General features: G+C 33.6%; 1 protein-coding gene across 2 annotated transcripts; it reads left to right on the top strand.

The window, feature by feature from the left end:
* The first annotated feature begins 179 nt into the window (after positions 1 to 179).
* On the top strand, positions 180 to 20,405 carry LOC115875444 (mitochondrial carrier protein Rim2-like). 2 transcript variants are annotated; one of them, XM_030890904.1, is made up of 7 exons: positions 180 to 311; positions 551 to 1,079; positions 10,569 to 10,717; positions 12,589 to 12,756; positions 14,874 to 15,133; positions 19,494 to 19,807; positions 20,016 to 20,405. In XM_030890904.1, the coding sequence occupies exons 2-7, from the start codon at positions 1,039 to 1,041 to the stop codon at positions 20,140 to 20,142; spliced, it is 1,059 nt and encodes a 352-aa protein (XP_030746764.1). In that variant the 5' UTR covers positions 180 to 311; positions 551 to 1,038; the 3' UTR covers positions 20,143 to 20,405. The 2 variants fall into 2 exon arrangements, with proteins under 2 accessions (XP_030746764.1, XP_030746772.1); XM_030890912.1 differs by having other exon boundaries at positions 12,649 to 12,756.
* The last annotated feature ends 585 nt before the right edge of the window (positions 20,406 to 20,990 follow it).

Consider the following 20,990-nt stretch of genomic DNA (forward strand, 5'->3'; position numbering starts at 1 on the left):
TACAATCCCTCTATTTATCCGAAATATCTTATTGATTTTTTTTGTTTTTTACGCAGTATAAACTGATTTTTATTAATTATTAATTTTAAATAATCCTGTAACATTCTTAAATAGTAGGTACAATTTAGAAAACAACAATACATTATTTTTTATGTCGGAAATTAATATTCCTGCTGTGAAATTTGAATTGTCCGAAACCAGCCGATACGTAGCCACAACGATTATCAGCTGACTTGCGCAAGTGAGATTACGATAGTAAACAAATTATAATTGTCACATTTTTATTTAACTTCTCGATAGTGCTGAAGGCGGTAAGTGTTCTTGATATAGTTTCTTTTAGAATCAGTTGTTACCTAATGTACCTATTCTCTGGTTGTTACTATTTAAAAAATACCAATAGTATATAGAACGTTTTAAATGATATTTTGATATTATACAATTAGCTTTTTCTTTGTACATATTGTCGTTACTGTAGTTTTTTTTTGTCTTTAATACTTTCTTTACAAATTATACAAGCGTTATTAAACGAAAATACTTCTCTTTTTTCTAGAATAAAACGAAAATAAGGGTGAAAATACCGGCAAAACAAGACCACGTGACTCCGGCATGGTGGCCGTTGTGGTGGGGTTTGACCAGTGACAGGAGCAGCTCCACGGGAAAATGATCTTTATGGACCGAGCGTGCAAGACTGAAAATCCGAATTTCCAGTCTGTCACGGCTAGCAGTGCAGCAGGACGGTAGTGTGTGTTGTTTACGAGTTGAGTGTCACGTATCTCGCTATCCGACAGATGAGATTTAAAAAAGACATTTTCATTTCGCAAATGAACCCTTACTTTATACCAGTTCGAAAATATTCCCTTTATTTGCTGTAATCCGATGTCCGAAGTCCATAGATGTAAAATTTCGCGTTAACAATATGTAGAGGCTATTTTTGATAGCGAACGTTTTCGAATATCGTCTTCGTTTTAACGAATTAAATTCAATAGACGAGAGATATAATAAAAAACTAAATTAGATAGTGTTGTGATAATAGGAGACATGAACCAGAGAGATACCATCATTCATCTAGTCGCTGGAGGGTAAGTTACAACTTAAAACCCTTTAATTTTTGTTTACATCAATTATGTAATTAAAACGACTATATTTGGTACAGATAATGGGCTAGGTTATCGGTAAACAATTAAATTTCCAACAAACAATATATTTTACGAAGTTAATATATGCTTTATTCGTATTTATCAATATAAACAGCTATGTGATTAGATATTCCATGTTAACAAAACTTTCAAACGTGTTTACGGATCGCAGCGTTTTATAACCAGATGAGAGCCAGTTAAAAATAGAATTATGCTCTTGAAATAAAAGCAGGATAACCTCGTCCAACCGCATTTTTATTTGGGAAGTCTTTTATAAATCAAATCTGTTTTTTTAACTTACAACGCAGTTAAATGACATTTAATTGCATAAGTGTTGTTTACTCCAAATAGACCTCTCTAAATTTTTATAGTACATTAGAGGGAATTAACTTAATTTTAAATTGATCAAGACAATAATAACAATTAATTTAATCAGATGCATTCACTTAATAATTAGCTGCAATTATAATTTAGTTTTAACAATTTTTAAAGGATGGTTTATAAGGTGTGTTTATTTAAAGTTGTTTATGTTTATATCACAGTTCACACCTTGCCCAGTTTTAAACAAACAATATTGGCATATATGAGTGTTTTGGTTTAACTAAAATTGGCTAACAGTATTGTATTTATCATTAATTCCTGGTTAAAATAGTATGTACTTTCGTTTTTGTTATTTCAGTCAACAATAATAAATAATGTACACATATATTTTGTGCTTGTAATAATATATTCGGAATTCGGATCTGTAGCATGTTATTGGTGTACTTATTTTGCTTAACTTACATGCTTCTATAAGTTGTTTGACCTTGCTTACTAGCAAATTCATACCATGTTTACAATTGCGTTTTACACATAAGATAAAATCACATAATAATCTATTTTTCTAATTATAACTACATATTATATTTTTCTATATTAATTGTTAATATTCTTCAGCATTATTAACTGATTTATATTATAATTTGATACTATACTTATTGTAATTTAAAAAAAAATCTTTAAATTTAAAATAAACCAAAAATAAGTAATTTTAAATGTTCTTATCATTTTAATTCAAGAAAAATGTAGAAGTTAGATAGGAAAATTATAGAGATTATATAATTTCTAAACAGTGGCGCTTACTGGAATTTTTTTTTGAATCATTACTTGCCAAAAAAATCAGGAGTTCAGACATAAGTATGTAATTCAAATGGAAAAAAACCAGGACACACGCCATGCCTAATATATTAGCAAATAACCCGTGCTAGAGAATTCTGTAGCAATCTGAGAAATATTGTGCAATGAATATACTGTTACATGTAGGTATAAAGAAAAATACACGGAAAAATGTAATAAGTTTTTTATTTCAATAAAAAAAGGTAAAAATTGGGAGAAGCTATACAAAACTTATCTTGTAATTATTTTTAAAAGCCTATAAATATATAAAAAAATTACATTCTAGATATCTAGTTAAGTTTATGTTAAGTCTGTGCTAAAGTTTATAAAATTCTATGCTAAAGCCCCATCTACACATAAGATTTTACCTGTCAGTCTTACCTGTTCGTAAAGCTAAATTTTCCATACAGATTAGCATTTTAATCTCTCACAGACGTTTAGGGAGTTTCTAAGATCAAAGTTCGTCAAAAATTATATGCCAACTATTATAAATAAATAGTTATTCCCAATGAGATATTTGTTTGGTCTATTTTTAAGTTTTATTTGGCCAGTTCAGTGAATTTTTAAGCCTTTTTTTATACCTATTATTGTTTCCAACTGTTCACTGCAAACGCAATATATATTAGAATGTAAACAAAGATATTGACCTTCCTATTTTGAATTTGCTTATACCTAATAGATTTGTAATAATGTAAATGTTTTCAGCCTAGACTTACAAAAACATATGTAGATCTAAAAACCAGAATATTTGTTCTTTTTTTATGTAAAAATTCTAGATTTTTGCGTACAAGTTTCTCAATTTTTTCTTGAATACAAATCAAAACAATATTTAATTTTAAAGGAATTGTATGTGTAATGCCGGGTCCAGACCAAGCAGACAAAACAACGACAAGACAGAAACATTCAAATTCAAATTCATTTATTGGTGTTGCCATACTATAGTATTTACACAGGTCACATTACACAGGATAATAAAAAAAGAAAAAATCAAGCTTAAAAACATAAATAAGTTACTAGTACTAAGTTAAAAATAATTGTATATAGACATTAAAACACTAAAACACTAAATAGAATAATGGCATCAACAATTAACCTAAAAACACTAAAATCTAATATTTAAAAATTCCTGGAAGGAATAACAGGTATACCGCATCAGCAGGCCCTTAACCTCAGTCTTAAACCGCAAGAGGGGCATATCCGCAATTTCCTTGGGTAATTTATTATAGAATTTAACTGCCAGGTACCCAGGTCCAACTTGACACCTAGTCAATCGGTGGTAGATTGGCCAAGCCTATCCCGACCCTATAAAGGTCTCGGTTCTTTTTTACATAAAGGAGATTTTCCATTATATATACTGACGGGACAGTCAACACACCCACAGCCCTGAATGCCTCTCCACAGTCGGCCCGATAACCAAGCCCAGCTAAGACTCGCACAGCCGCCCTTCGTTCAGCCCAACTAAAGATTCTCTTTAGTTGGGCTGTACGTCCCCAGGCGAGAATAGCATAGGACAAAATCGAGTGGAACAAAGCAAAGTATGCAGTCCTCAGTACAGGCCCGGAAACACTTCCTGAAAGGCGACGCAGAGCAAACAATCCCCTTCTAAGTCTAGACGCATCAACATGCTCATGCCACCGAAGCAAAGGATCAATCTGCACTCTGAGAAACCTAATACTCTGGACATCTGCGTTTGCTGTTTCTAAGTCCCTAAGCGAGAACACCATCCTATTGGTTTTGTCAGGATTTAGGAGCAACCTATTGGCACAAAACCATGCCTCAACATGGCCCCGCACTACCTCACTCCTCTCCATGGCACCCTCCAATGAGTCAGATGAGAAGGCCACTGTTGTGTCATCAGCGAAAAGTGTAAATTTAGATGTTGAGTCTATATATGTAAGTCGTTGATATACAGGGTGTTTCAAAACAAATGCGAAAAACTTTAGGGGGTGATTCCTTGTTCAAAATAAAGGGTAGTTTGCTTTATAAACGTTGGGTCAAAAGTCAACCATTAGGGAGATATCGCGGTACAAAGATGGCGGAAAAATAATGTTTTTATTTTTTATCTTGAAAACGAAAAGAGATAGACTAATGAAATTTTACGGAAGCATTACTGTTATGAAAACACACTTTCAGGTATTTTTTTTACTTTTTTAAAATGAGTGGAGGGGGTTGAAATAAGCTACCCCTATCATTCTTGTTAACGAAATTTAAAGAAAAATCTTATCAAACACATGCAAATGCTTTAATTTGGATAGTTTAGTTTGTTTAGAAACTTTTTTACCTCTTGTATTTTTTTGATAAAACTCACCGATTGGAAATAAAATGTAAAGCATTACATGTCAGGACAAAAAAAACATTTTTAGATTAAGAATCTAGTGATAATAACGATAATAATAATCATCTATATAATAACGTATTGCAGTAGAGTAATGTCAAATAAAATAATATTAGGAACATCCTAAAAAGTAACAGCGGCCGACTAGATTCTTTATCAGAAAATGTTTTTTGTTCTGACATGTAATGCTTTACATTTTATTTTTTAATTTCAAATCGGTGAGTTTCATCAAAAAAATACAAGAGATAAAAAAGTTTCTAAACAAACTAAACTATCCAAATTAATTTGAAATTAAAAAATAAAATGTAAAGCATTACATGTCAGAACAAAAAACATTTTACTGCAATACGTTATTATATAGATGATTATTATTATCGTTATTATCACTAGTTTCTTAATCTAAAAATGTTTTTTTTGTCCTGACATGTAATGCTTTACATTTTATTTTTTAATTTCCAATCGGTGAGTTTTATCAAAAAAATACAAGAGGTAAAAAAGTTTCTAAACAAACTAAACTATCAAAATTAAAGCATTTGCATGTATTTGATAGAATTTTAGAATTTAGAATGAGTGGGAGGGGGGTTAATCACTTCGACCTTACAGATCCATTGTGTCCCCCTTTCTTGAATCATAACTCATCATACAGTCCCAGGGCTTTGACAAAAGCCAGTATCTGGGACGGTTTTATAGAGGGTAGTTCTCCATCTCCAATATCAGTCGTACCAAAATTCATGGCACGAATGGTTGTCGTCTCGCGCACTCAGTGATGAGGTGTACTGGTGTTTCACCATCTTCCCCACAGAATCTGCATTCGCTGTTTCTTCTTAGTTTCAATCTACTGAGGTGTTCATTGAGGAGACAGTGTCCTGTTAAAAACCCCGTGACAATCCGAAGATTGTTCTTACTCAGACCCAGGAAGATCTGTGATTTTTCTTGATCATAAGCCCTCAGAAACTTCTATGTATTTGATAAGATTTTTCTTTAAATTTCGTTAACAAGAATGATAGGGGTAGTTTATTTCAACCCCTTCCACTCATTTTAAAAAAGTGAAAAAATTACCAGAAAGTGTGTTTTCATAACAGTAATGCTTCCATAAAATTTTATTGGTCTATCTCTTTTCGTTTTCAAGATAAAAAATAAAAACATTATTTTTCCGCCATCTTTGTACCGCAATATCTCCCTAATGGTTGACTTTTGACCCAACGTTTATGAAGCAAACTACCCTTTATTTTGAACAAGGAATCACCCCCTGAAGTTTTTCGCATTTGTTTTGAAACACCCTGTATATCAAAAATAGAATTGGTCCGAGCACTGAGCCCTGGGGCACTCCAATATTAACATGACTCATCGCTGATGACTCCCCACCGACCCTCACAACCTGAACTCTAGAAGTAAGATAGGAACGCATGAAATTAATACTATCCAGACTAAAATTGTACCTTTCAAGCTTCCGTAACAGTATGTCATGTGGTACACAATCGAATGCCTTACTCAGATCGCAAAGTAAGGCCCCTGTAAAGTCAAGACTATCAAAAGACTCCAGAACACAAGACACAAGGTCCAGGATACCAAGAACCGTATTCCAATTTTTATTTATTACTTTGACAGATAGTGTTCCGCCATGATGGTATAAATTTACTATTGAAGAATCATAGCATATTCTCTCTTTTGTGGTAGGATGGATTAAAGAATTAAAAAATCAACTAAAACAAAAATATTTACCTATTTTGAGAACACTTTAAAGTACAGGGTGGCTCAAATTCGACGCTTTTAAATGGAAACACCCTTTTCTATAGGAGATAGATAAAAACTAATATCGGTGTCTGGAGCTCAATTTTTGTCAAAAACATGATGGTGAAAACCGCATATCGATATCTGATACCGTTTCGGAGTTACGGGGTGTTTTTCAAAAATATGCATTTTTAACAAATCGCTGTAACTTTTTTGCTATGGAAAATTTTGTATTTTTATGAAAACATTTTCAAAGCACCTTTTTACGTAGAATTTAATGGTTTAAGTGTAATTTTTTTAAAATTAATAATTTAAGAATTTTGAAAAACAGAAAATTTGATTTTTTATATGGAACACCCTGTATATTTTCAATTCTTTGAAAATAATTTAAAATTACTTTTCCAAAAAAATAGCATACTTGATATTTTGCTCGATTGCTCTTCGATATATAGAGTTTTTAAAAATTCGCCCGCTTGGATTAAGTAGGCTTTGAACGGCACCAAACCAAACCAAACCAAACTAAAACGAAAATAATATTTGCTATGAGAGATGCAGAGTTTTATAACAATTTAAAATATATTTAACCCACATCAACACATTTAAACTATATCTAATAACAATAAAAATAAACAGCAAACTAAGAAATGAGATTTTGCTACAGGTGTTCGACATATCAACCGTCTTCTGTTATGGACAGACGGGGCAGTTTTTGAACATTTCTCGCGGAATTCATTACTCAGTGGGGGTGAAAGATACCCTCTCATAACTGCTAAGTATTTCTAATTCTTGTCTAGATTATACGGAAGAATAAGGAACCTTTATTCTTCCGCAAATATATCCATAGGATTAGATCCATGGGCACTAAGTCAGGCGGCCTCGACGGCCAACGGCTGGGATCTTGGTTAGCTATTCAATTATTCTTGATATTGGCTGCAAACATTTGCTGATAACTTCAGCGTTCAAAGCCGGTGCGTGGTCTTGCTGGAAAAATATGTTTTCGAGTTGCATTAAGGGCATATCATCAATAAGGGGTCCAAAGCCTACTAGTTAAAAGTGGCGAACTATTAAAAATTTTATATTTCGAAGGGGATTATAAGAAAATATCAAGTGTGCTATATTTTTGGAAAGGTAATTTTAAATTCTTTTCAGTTAATTAAAAATATAGAGGGTGTCCCAAATAAAAAATCAATTTTTCTGTTGATAACTCTTAAATTATTAATTTTAAAAAAATTATACTTAAACGATTAAATTCTACGTAAAAAGGTGCTTTGGAAATGTTTTCATAGAAATACAAAATTTTCCATAGCAAAAAAGTTACAGCGATTTGTTCAAAATGCACATTTTTGAAAAACACCGCGTAACTCCGAAACGGTAACAGATATTGATGTGCGGTTTTCACCATCATGTTTTTGATAAAAATTGAGCTCCAGACACCGATATTAGTTTTTTGTGTATCTCCTATAGAAAAGGGTGTTTCCATTTAAAAGCGTCGAATTTGACCCACCCTGTACATTAAATAGGACAACCTGATTATTTACTAATTGTTGTACAGTAACTCAAAGTTTAAATTATTTAATGACACTGTCACTAAGCAATTAGAAGATTAATAAATAATTAATTTGTTGTTAGTTTATATGAGAATTGGTAATGCTTATTTAACTGAACGTGAATGCTTTTTTATGAACAAGAGTATAAATAATGTTTTAACATTTTTACAACAGGATTGTGGATTAAGTAAATATAAACCGGTATAAAAATAATAAATTTTTATACCTGTAATCAGAAAAATATATAACTTCTATCTACCTTTGTTCTCTTCAACTTCTATGATAATAATGGTTTTTTATACTTATATTCTTAAGAAAAAGAGAAAATCTATCTTCCATAATATAGCCCTTCATCAATACCTTATCATGGTATAGTAGAATATACATCCTTATAGTGATTACCCCCCTCCCGTATGGGAGGAGCGTTAATCACCACGACCTTACAGATATATTGTGTCCCCTTTCTTGAGTTATAACTCATCATGCAGTCCCAGGGTTTTGAGAAAAACCAGTATCTGAGACGGTTTTACAGACGCTAGTTCTCTATCATGAGGTGTTGAATGAGGTGTGTGAATCATCTGGTTGAAGCAATATCTTAGATTCAATCTACTGAGGTGTTCATTGAGGAGACATTGTTAAAAATCCCGTGACATATTACAGTCCGAAAATTCTTGTTACTTAAATCAACTCAACTAAAACAACTTAAATCCAACTCTTGACACGCACCTACAATGTCCTGCTTCCGAATAGGGACGGTTTATTACATGCGGAAATGTGTTGGTACACGGACGGATCCAAAAACGAAAAAGGATCTGGCGCAAGAATTTACTGCGGCAGTCCAAAGACTGAGACATACCACAGTCTTGGAAAACATTTTATTTTTGGATTTTCCAAGCTGAGCTATATGCTATTGAAACCTGTGTGCAACTGCTGGTAGAACAGCAATAACACGCCAAGCCGCGTTGAAAGTACTTGAGGCAACGAAAAGCCCGTCTATGACGATTCTTCATTGTAAGAAACTACTCAATATATTAGGATATAGGAACAGTGTCGCTAATATGGATACCGGCGCATGTCGCCATTCGTGGGCCCAGAACCGATACTTAGCGTGCCAAAAAATCTCGCAAGAGACAGGCAATGTGTTAGGGGTGCGACGTTTCGGGACTGGAATGACAGTCCCGGAATGGAACATGCCAAGAAAATCCTAGCGGGGCCATCCAAACGTAGAACAGGAGAACTCCTAAAGGATGGTAGGAATGGAGCGCAAGTCCCGTGAACTTTAATGCTCTTTTTCAATTAAAGAACTTGTAGAAACTGAGCCACAATAGGCCCTCGTGGCCACAGTGCTGGGTCCCACCTGTCCCACTCTTAGTCAATACAATACAATACTTAAATTAAGCAAGATCTTTGATTGTGTCTCGGTTGTCCGAGAGTCCTGAGAAATTAGAAGGGTCTTAGACCGTTGGAGGATTCCCATTCCAGGTTACGGATGGAGATTTCCAGGTACTTGAGTTCTGTTTTAAGTTCCACTTGGGAAGCAGTACGGTTCTGGTCCAGTGGAGTTTTCGCTCCTTTTCTAGCTACATCGTTTGCTCTTTCATTTCATTCTACCCTTTAGTGGGCTGGCACCCATAGTAGGAGGACTTCTTTGTCTACTTTGTTCAGCTTCTCTAGGCATTCTTTGACCAACTTCGAATTGATTGTTCTTTTGTTTTATTCTTCTTATCACGCCCTCTCCTGCCGAAGGTTGGCGATCCAAATGGCAATTGTGGCTCTGGAAACTGCAGCCCGGAAGATTCACGCAGACGAGCGTTCAAACCATCTCCTCAAATCTTTTAGCCATCAGTTCTGGCGTCTTCCTACTGATCTTTTCCCTTGCACTTTGCCCTCTATTATGAGGCGCAGTATTTCGTATCTACCACCTCTCATTACATGACCCAGGTATTGCATTTTTCTTTCCTTGATGGTGTTCAGTATCTCTTTTTGTTTCTGCATGCGCTGGAGTACTTCATCGTTGGTGATCCTTTGTACCCATGAGATTATCAGCATCCGTCTGTATACATAATACATACATTTAGAAGGCTTCTATTCTCTTCTCGGTCTGTGAAGCCAGTGTCCAGCTCTCACATCCATAGAGTAACACAGAGAAGACGTAGCATCTGGCACTGAGGTCTCGTCTTGTAAAAAATGATTTCATTCTCACGAAGATTTTTCTCGCTTGCTCAATTTTTGAAGATATTTCTCTTTTCGGGTCGCACTGACTATTGATGTTAGCTCCTAAATACTTTAATGAGGTCACTTGTTCAATTGTTTGTCCCTTGACACGCAGGTGTGCATTTATTGGAGTCTTAGAAAAGACCAATAGTTTGGTCTTGGAGACATTGAGATGCAGTTCAAACATCTCACTATAGTGGACTACGGAATCTATAATGCTTTGCAGTTCTTGTATATCGTTGGCTATTATAACCGTATCATCGGCATATCTGATATTGTTTATTGGGATTCCACTGAACTTGATTCCGCCCTGGATTCGATCCAGTGCTTCTCTTTGTTTTATTATTATTCACTTATTATCTTTAGTATGTTCATATATTTTTCTTAGTTATTATCTATCTTATTACTTGTACATTTATACAATTTAATTGATTTTTGTTTGAATTTCAGAGTGGCGGGTACAGTAGGTGCCATCGTGACTTGTCCATTAGAAGTAGTCAAAACTCGCCAACAGTCTTCAAGGGGCAGCGGTTTCAAATCGACCCCAGGAAGCGATGCACCTCCACAGTCAAGGAACGTTAAACCCTCATCGACTCCTGGTAATTAAATGTGATTGATTTAGCTAATTGTCATTGCTGCACAGACAAATAAATTTTCTGTTAATTAATGTGATTTTTTTCTGTCTCTATTTGTACTCATACCAAATGTATTGTTTAAAAATAACATTTGGGGAACGTTATGTGATATGAAGTACCATACGATCGAAAAAAAAAACGGCAAAGACAGCTTATATAGCGAGTAAATTAATGATTTTTCAATGGTGTATAATGTTACAGTGAAAGTTGGAAATTCAGTGATTGTTAACATTCACTAGGAAATGCTAGCAATTACGCATTGGACCAGTGAATGTGGCATTTTAAAGATATTTGTCGACTTTTCCTAGTAATTTCTAACATTCACTTGTGAAAGTAACATTTACTAAAGGTTGCCAGTAAAAGTTATTCTATTGTACATGGAGAGTGTGGTAAGGAAGAATGTTGGTGGAAGTTAGAACAAATAAAACTTCTAAGAATATTGGATCACCTCAATATTCAAGCTGATCCACATATCTTAAAATTACAATTTACTTCTTTAGTATATTTATTAAAAATTATAGAAAATAACAGCATAACCTTCTGAATATTAAAAAAGGGAACACATAGTAAGCATTTTAAAGCGTACAAAACATTAAAAAAAAAACACATTCATAAACATAAGATTACTTATGGGTACAAGGTTTTTTAATAAAGTTCTTCATCGTGGACAAAATAAAGTATGCCTGAATTTTCAACGGGAGTTATTCGTTTTTCAAACCTGCTACTTCAAGCATATCAAAACGTTCATAGTCACTAGGTTCCTTAATATCTTTTTTTCTTGCACGCTTAACTTTTACTATGACTTCATTATATTGCAAAAATGAAAAACAAGCACTATTACATTCTTGCTAGTGCCTAGTTTACCTTAAGTTTTCACAGAAAATTTCTTTCAGAGGGAAAATACTGCACAACACTTTTTACAACGATAACGAAACGATTATACATAACCACAAAAAACAAAGTGAATTTACGCCAGATGTCTGTCAACGTTGCCAGTGTTTAGCCCAATTTAATGTTATCCTGATATTGCCTATTATTCAACTTATCCTTATTTATTCTTATATTTTACTATTTACTATATTATGCTAGGATTCACTAGTAAAAATTGGTTTCAAAAATAGCTGTTGAACTTTTACTGGCGTAGTCTTAGCAAATCAGTAAATGGGGTGAGTTTTTACTAGTAATTGTTAACAATCACTGATTTCCAACTTTTACTGTAACATATATAAAAAAAATTCAAGGAGTAAATGACGTCTAGTGATTGACCTCGCCAAAATTATCAACGGTTGTCATTCCCAGCCGTCTTTGAGACTATTTTTTTCGACGATACGGTATATTATAGTTATCTAGAAACTTCTGTAACTAAAATATATTATTCCGTAACTAAATGATAACAGTAATAAAACGTTTCAGCTATACATTAGACAGAAGATATCAGTAAATTATATTTCTGAATCTTTTGTCTGTTACTATGTGTGTTTTGCATCAATTCAATCAAATTTCTTATTACATTTTGTATGGCTTCAAGATACCACTGTTCTTTTAGGAGTTTCAATGACAATATACAGTATTAAACAGAAAGTTTTTATCAAATTGCATCAAAATCAATAAAATTGCTTGACTTTATATGTTTTTTATTAATAATTGAGGCAAATATTTAATTATGATACATATCTTTTTTGTATTTCTAATTGTTTTTCTCTTTATTCTATCTTTTTTCACTTATACTCAATGTTAGATTACTTTAGTGATAAGGCTTGATTTTTCTAAATAAAACTAGCTTGTGCTAAAAATTGTCTATAATATAAGCATGAAAATATTTGTTCTTGCATTAGGTAAGCGTAGGTTATGGACATCTACAAGCTATGGCCGGCCTCAAGTTGTGGCTCTTTCAGGTTTCACGGCGCCTCCGCCACCTCCACTGAGGCTGGGCAACGACATGGGCATCGCCCAGTGTATCAGGCACATTATCAGATATGAAGGTCCAGTGGCCCTATTTAAAGGTAAGTTTATAATTTATATTAGTCCAGGAGAGGCAGTGCATTTTTTTATACTTATTTTTCAAGTCAGTGAATATGAAATAGTTTCCAAAAAAATCATATATGGGTATTTCGCCACTGTTTCTATTTTTTGTAAACACTTCTGCGTTAATCCAAACGGAAACTAATCAGTCAGAAGTTAGGTTTACAGATATACAAATTTGCCTAACGAACAAAAAAACGCTTAACGTTTCGGAAAGTTTATCTCTTTCCGTCGTCGGAAGCAAAAAAAATACAAAGAATAAAGAAAAAAACTATTTAAAATATTTAAATTCAACTATTCGAGAAAACTTTAGTTTTTTAAAACAGATACGTCTACAAAAACCGTTGACGTTCTGTTAAAATGGCATTATATCAAGTTAAACTTCAAAATTAACAATTACTACCTGATAACAATTACTTAATAAGGTAAAACCAAAAAACCCTAAACTTTCTGTATGATTATTTTTAAATTTCACGTATGTTATGTTTATTTATGTTATGTTCTTTAAAATCAAAGAAGCGATTGCCATACGTTACTAACATCTACAGATGCATGAGCAATACATTTATTTTTAATAGATTGAATTAAAAAAGCCTCTTTTATTTTTCTTTTAGAGGCTATCGCTTCTTTCATTATAATTTAGGCGTTATTAAAATTCATTCTGTGCCTTGTGTCCCATGAATGTTGACAAATCTTAGATTTGTGAAAATCTCCCTTTCTTAAATAATCTTTATGTTCTTTAATTCTAACATTTAAGGGTCTAGATGTTTCACCAATGTTAAATTTATCGCATTCACTGGGTATTTGGTATATTACACTTTTTGTTTGTTGTTCTGTATTCATTGGTTTAGTATGTGATAAAATGGATATAGACACATAGGTATAGACATTTTTTATGAAATAGTTTGTTTAGATGGTCACATAAAATGAAAATTTGTTAATCTGGCTAAAATTTTCGGAAGGGTTTACTAGATAAAAAAAAAACAAGTCAACTTATTTTATTCAGTCATTTAAGTCTTAAATATTTGACATTTATTAAAGTGAATCATTTTATTAATGGAAATAACAGTCTGGCACATCCCAAGTGGAGGAAAGTTAGTCTGGCTGAAAATTTGCGGATGCAAAAATTTGACAGATTTTGAAATCTGTAACCTTTATTTTCCCATTTTTTTTTGCTTAAAATTTAACTACCATTATTTATTTGATACTATCATAAACTATAATCAAAAGCAAGTCTGGTTGATTTACGAAATTGGCAAATGAGCCTGGCGGCATCTTGAAAATTGCAAAAATTACAATTTTTTGCTCTTATTTTCCCGGATTTGAAAATTTGTCACATGATAAATAATAAATATAATAATACTATAATTTCATAGAAAATACACGTTCTTGTGAGTCTTAACATTATATAACGCATATATTGAACACATCCATAGTTAATTTTTTTTCCATTAACAAGGGGCGCAGTCCTCTGCCGGAAACACTGCGACCTGTGTGGCCTATTGTGTTAGTCCCCTTTCTATATCTGTACCCATTCTCCTATCCCTACGCCCTGCACTAACTTATGCAGGTCCTTGAGAGGATGGGAGCATAGTTCCTCCGGTTCTAGCCTAGCTTTCCTAAAAAAAGTGTCGCTTGCGATCCAAAGCCAAAGCCTCGCAATTACATATTATGTGCTCCGTTGTTTCAGGATTTTTATCGCAGAGTCTGCAGCAAAGACTTCCTTGATACAGGTTGAGCTTGTTCAGGTAACACTTGACATATATCCTGTCAAGAGGCCTGTTGTAATCCGCACTTTATTCCTGCTAAGCATTAGCAGTTCTTTTGCGGTTTTAGAGTAGGTCCTTGGATAAAGGCCTTGCTGCGCCTGTACCTTTGTCTGTTTCTCCAGTGGACATTCTGCTTTTCCCTGATCCAAAGTTTTACCAGATCCAAAGTTTTACCAGAACTTAAAAAATATTAGAAATTTTTTTAGTGATAAATAGATTGGTGTAGACGTCATCTGTCTTTTTTCTCCTATCTTCCGGCGAAATCTTCCAATATTCGTATAAAACAGACTATATTTTTCTATTAAATATAACATTAATTTTTATTCCAGGTTTGGGCCCTAACTTGATAGGAGTTGCCCCTTCTCGTGCCGTGTATTTCTCCACCTATTCCCAAGCCAAAAGGTTCTGGAATAGCATATTACCACCAGATTCTCCTATAGTGCATGTTTGTTCGGCGTCGTGCGCAGGCTTCATGGCCAGCACGCTCACCAACCCCATCTGGTTCGTGAAGACTCGACTGCAATTGGACGTGAACAAGGAGAATCCCATGACCGCTCTGCAGTGTGTTAAGCAAATTTATGCCAAATCGGTGAGTATTCTCATCCATAGACATGTATAAGGGTACCTACACTTACTCGCCGTTTTAAAACATTGCTTAGAAGGATGGTGCGCGTAGGATGCATCGCGGCGAGCATCGCATCGAGATGCCCCACTATGTTTGTACCCTAAGAGACCATATACAGGTTGTTAATTTGTTTATTATCCGCGGCAAGAGCTTTACGGTTGAAATATGGCAACCTTGGCCCGCTCGTCGGTAGACAACGCGACGGGACGAGTCGCCAGAAAACCCTATAAGTGTATGCGTTCTCAATAGGCAGTGTTGCCATTCTGTTCCCCTATATGTAACTGTCCAGTTAACAACCTGTATAAGCGATATCAATTAAACTTTTAGTTACGTAATCCACTGTTACAAACCATGGACATATTCGGCGCCTGGCTGACTAACTGGAATTTAAATTTCCGGCTGGGAATTCACTTGGTAGCTCTGCTGTAAAAAATGTCAAAGTGCCAATTTATTTTTTTATTTCCTGACATTGTCATTCGTTTTGACAATTTAGTTTTTTATTACGAATTTTTGGTTTAAATAAATAGTGTTGTGATACTTAACTGCCTGTTGGTCACCCACCGTTTTGTGGCCATTTTTGTGACTGCTTTTGCAACGTTGCAGGAGGGTTCTGGGCCTAGAACCTAAAGCTAGAGGATAGTTAGACGTCTATCCAACGAGTCGTTCTTTCATTTTTTCAATGTCAACTATCGAAGATTTCGATAGTTGACATTGAAAAAATGAAAGAAAATACAATTTACCTATGGATTAATATAACAGACAATCCGGAGTTTAACCATAGTTTTTTTATTGCAAATAATTAATCTTCATACAATTTTATGACACCCGTATTTTTTATTTTACTTCAATTTCATCCCATTTCTTTAAAAAAAAATTAATCAATATTAAGCATTTCAAATTTACTTGAAATTCTTTTTACTTGATGTATGTATTTTAAAGTAGATATAAAATTAATTGTAAAATAAAACTTAAGGAACTTACGTTAAAATGATCTTAACAGCAAAATCTCGTACTTTTACTGACATATTGTCTTGCCGCTTCAAACTAGGCTCTTCGACGGCTTTCATCCAAAGGAACAGTTATAAAAACTTTTTCTGGAGAGCCTTCAGTGTTATTTAGACAGCCCTTCACAAAACAAACTTTAATACCCTTCATTACAAAAATAATAAAGAGGGTACAATAAAACAAAATTGAAAACTCAAAGTATTTAACGCCAAACGCAAAATCAAGAAAATACAAATTTAACCTCGAACGCCTCGAACATCCAAACAACTTTGGTAGTGTTTAATGCTTCGATAAAAATGGCAGTAACCTGTTAATTATATAAATTTAAGTTTTAATTTCTAGTAGTGAAAAATATAAAAGTAAATTTAATATTGGGGTAATAAAGAATAATCCCACATAAAAACGTATTTTTTAACGATCTTAATAAAAATAGAAAAATCTAACGTGATTTTAAGATATATGGCGTAAATACGGTAGCAGAGAACTAGACACGCCATAATATTATTCTTCAGAGGCTGGAGCGCCCTCTGTCAACTATTCAGTCAAATGCTGATAGGTGACGTCACAATTTTCTACTCGTCATTTCTAACCAGTGAAATTTGTATTGAGTTTGATTTATTATTTATTCCTTAATTGTAACTTGGCTGCATTTCTTTTTGTATTGAGGGAGTACTTTTTAATCACTTCAATTGAATTTTATATTAAAAATAACAAGAACTTACTATGGTTAAACACCGGATTGACACTTTATAAACATATAAATATGACCTTATGCACCGCTGCCGCTGTTTATGCCGTAAATCGTAAAACTGCAGACAATTTAGTTTATGTTGTCTGACATATTAATTGAAAAGTACACATCTTTGTTATTTGTATTTTGACTGTTATAATCGTTCGTTGTCTCTCTTTACATTTTCCATTTCACATCCCCGCATATGCTACATACGGCATTTCTGTACAGGGTGGCTCGAATTCGACGTTCATCATTGGGATTTCGGAAACCGTAAGAGATATATAGGATCGGTTAAAAGAAGGCAAAGTTGCGCAATTTGAAGCTCAATAAAATGCCGTATTGCATTTTTATTTTTTTTGCATAAAATATTCTGGTGATGGAACTTTCTGTACGAAACGTCGGCAAATATCAAAGTGACTATATATAGTGTTTTAAGAGTGATGAACGGATTTAATTAAATTGAAAAAAAAATCAGGTCCGTATTTAAAAAAATTAAGTTGATGATGTCGCCAGAAGCCGAAACGTCAGAGTCAATATTTAATCACACAGAGTTATAGAGCAGAAAAAGTGGTCATGAAAATGTGTTTTTCATTTTAAGTTATCTTAACAAATAAAGCCAAGAAACAATAGAAAACAAAATTGATAATTCCGTTTTTTTTTTCGAATATATTCGGAAGTATTCGGAATTTTTCAAAATGCTATACGGCATTTTATTCAGCATCAAATTGCGCAACTTTACCTCCATTTAACCGATCCTGTATCTCTTACGGTTTCCGAAATCCCAATGATGGGCGTCGAATTCGAGTCACCCTGTACACACATTTTTCAATTAGATCATGCCATGGTACATTAAAAGGTGATATAACATAAGAGGGATTGACAATTAAATTCTAAATACCGTATATTCAATTTAGTCAGTACCTAAAACTATTTATAGTATTGTTTATGTTTACATTGTGTTACCGGCTTGAATAAATTGCGTTTAATTTCTTAAAAGATTTATTTTTATTTACGCCTTTTTGAGCCAAATAAGATGATAACTGAGGTGATAGCGAATGTCAAGGTTCCGCAAATATCTAAAAATATTTTTTGATAAACAAAAATAGATAAATGGCATTAAAATGTCAGATTTTTTGTTTAATTCGATTAACTTATTTTGTTTGTTATTTATTAACTTGATTTTTAAACTAAAACTACTTGACTAAATCATAAACACTAGAATTATTAAGTTTACAATTATCAATTTCAAATAAAATAAAATATCAACAAAATATATTAAAATTTCAAAAAAAATTATAAATAATTTTAATGTTAAGATTAACAATAAAAATCAAACAATCAATCACGGCGCGTCTTTGTGGAGTATACCGGGTGACTCTCAAAAGTGGCTCACCCCCTATAACTTTTTTATTTTATCAGATAAAAAAAAGGAAATTTGGTATGTTAGTATATGACATATATTAGGATTGATTGACGTATTCAATTTTTTTCGGCCACTTCCTGTTTCACCGGAAATGACTACAACTTTTGATTTTTAAATGACACACTCGGTATTTTTTTACTTCAGTCGATAGAAAATGACATTCTGAATAGAATGAAATATCATATGTCAGCTTTTGACATTTTCGCTTAAAACAAAATTGAATTTTAAATTTCAATCTAGAGTGCCATGGCTGTATTAAAACATTAATTTTTAGTCAAGGAGCCTTGGAAAAATAGATTTAATTGTCTAATGTTATTCGTGTCTTGTCCTGGCCGGTTAAAAGATGCCCAAATCGTACTTTTAATCATATCTCAATTTTTTCAAATGGAACGAGAGTGGCTCATTAGCATATTTGGAAAAAGCATTTTTTTACGAATAATTTGGTACCACACACTTGGTATTTCGAGTCAAATTGTCGTTATGAATCGCATGTTCCAATTTCAAATAAATCATATTCGAAAATTTCAAAAGTTGACATATGATATGTCATTATGTTCAGAGTAAAAATTACTTTCTATAGGGAAATACCTTATTAATTCTGTTCACATTTAAAAATCAAAAGTTGTAGTCACTTCCGGTGAAACAGGAAGTGACAGAAAACAACTGAATACGTCAATCAATCCTAATTTATATCATATATTAATGTACCAAATCTCGATTTTTTATCTGAAAAAATAAAAAAGTTATAGGGGGTGAGCCACTTTTGAGACGCACCCGGTATATCAATATAACATAAACAGGTGTTTTAGAAACGTCTAGGTTTACTTATTTCACTGAGATTTATGAAAAAAAAATCCTTTGCCTCGGATACAGATACCGCCACGTTTTGGAAATAGCTTAAAACAAAACAAAATTGAACGAGGCAACAAAACGCAAAAATCCCCCACGCCCTCCTCACGAGTAGTTTTCAGGCGCTTTTAAGAATCGAAAGTAAGTCGAGGCAAACCGAAGTGGGCCAAGACAACAGGAAATAAATCAAAATGCGTCAAAGTTGGGTAACGAAATTGCGCTGTGCGCTTTTTACACCATACTTAACACTGACTATAAGCTACACCGCACCAAATCGCTATTCTGAACTCGCCTAACAAACAACTCTTTTTCAGGGCTTGTTGGGTTTCTACAAAGGAATCACCGCCTCCTACATGGGCATCTCCGAAACCATCATCCACTTCGTGATATACGAGGCGATCAAAGCGGAACTGATCGCCTCTCACGAGCACTTCAACGACGAACGCACCTCCAAGGACTTCGTCGAATTCATGATCGCCGGTGCCATCTCCAAAACGGTCGCCTCTTGCATCGCCTACCCCCACGAGGTGTGCAGGACCAGGTTGAGGGAGGAGGGCAACAAATACAACAGCTTTTTTCAAACGCTGAGCCTGGTGTTCAAGGAGGAAGGCCTGAGGGGCCTGTACAGGTAATAATACTATACAAAGACTCTGAACACTTATATTAACGGAAATTATTTCAATACCAGGATTGTCTTTTGAAACAAATATAGTTTTTTAGATAGGCCACAGTGCAAACAAAGCTATTGTATTTATTCTTAGTTTCAATCTTTTTTTTACAATCACAATTTCTGTACATCGTAAATTGGAAATAAAGGATTGTTCTTATTATTGCAGGGGACTCAAAACTCAGCTGGTGAGGCAGATTCCCAATACGGCCATCATGATGTCTACTTACGAGGCTGTGGTGTACATACTGACGTCTAGGTTTAATACGGAGTTTTACCAAAAAGAGGAGAACTGAGCCGACCCTGGGCCGTTCAAAACGGCTTTCGGGGAAGTCTAGTCAGATATAAGAAGCTTGAATTTTTAATTTTTGGTACGTGAGATGGGGTCCCTGGTGTGTAGATAAATTTGGAATTAAATTGTCGGTGGATTTATGAAAATATATCTTATGGATGATTTTCACTAGATTCTTAGAGTTTTTTGTTATTTTGTTGATTTTTTGAATGATTCTGATAGGCCGGAAAGTCCATTGAATAATAATATTAAAGGTGAGTTTATATGCGTCTGTCGTTCTGTTCACACCAATCGTGGTGAAGTATGGTCTGTGATTTTTGTCTGTCAACTACGGACGACGCATGACGGATGCATATAAACCTATACCAAGGATGGAGTATATCAACAAAATAAGTGAGATCGCAAAGGGGGTTTTAATATGGCTCACCGTAATTTGGTTTTATTTGTGTCTTTTTTTAACTAGTTAAAATATAAAGTAAGGTAGACTCAATAATTTGCTAGTTTTGTTTTATGTTGAATCAACAATAGTTATTAAAGCTGTTAAAAATCATATTTCTAAGAAAAATGATTATGTTAACCCATTATTTCATACCGAAAAATACAGATACTCTATCAAAACAATTAAGTAAAATTCATAAATTTGAGTAGGTATCCTATTAATTTTTGTCAAGTAGTAAATACATTTTTTTGCTTATTACTTGAAACTTTACTTATTACTTAAAACATTAATAATTATACCATTATTTAAGTTTTCATTCAGGGGTTTTCAATTAATTAGCGTAAATATTTATTTCTCTAATTTTAATGTAATCTCGAAATCAGTGGAATAAATTAGTAGTTTCAATTAGCAGT

Source organism: Sitophilus oryzae, unplaced genomic scaffold (assembly GCF_002938485.1).
Source record: "Sitophilus oryzae breed Bouriz unplaced genomic scaffold, Soryzae_2.0 scaffold_1057_pilon_pilon, whole genome shotgun sequence".
Classification (NCBI taxonomy): domain Eukaryota; kingdom Metazoa; phylum Arthropoda; class Insecta; order Coleoptera; family Curculionidae; genus Sitophilus; species Sitophilus oryzae.

What these genes read in the sequence shown, in the direction of transcription:
- LOC115875444 (XM_030890904.1), top strand. Translation starts at nt 1,039, where the DNA reads ATGAACCAGAGAGATACCATCATTCATCTAGTCGCTGGAGG. An exon ending in ATTCATCTAGTCGCTGGAGG is followed by an intron (nt 1,080 to 10,568) that starts GTAAGTTACAAC and finishes TTTGAATTTCAG; the next exon opens with AGTGGCGGGTACAGTAGGTG. An exon ending in TAAACCCTCATCGACTCCTG is followed by an intron (nt 10,718 to 12,588) that starts GTAATTAAATGT and finishes TTCTTGCATTAG; the next exon opens with GTAAGCGTAGGTTATGGACA.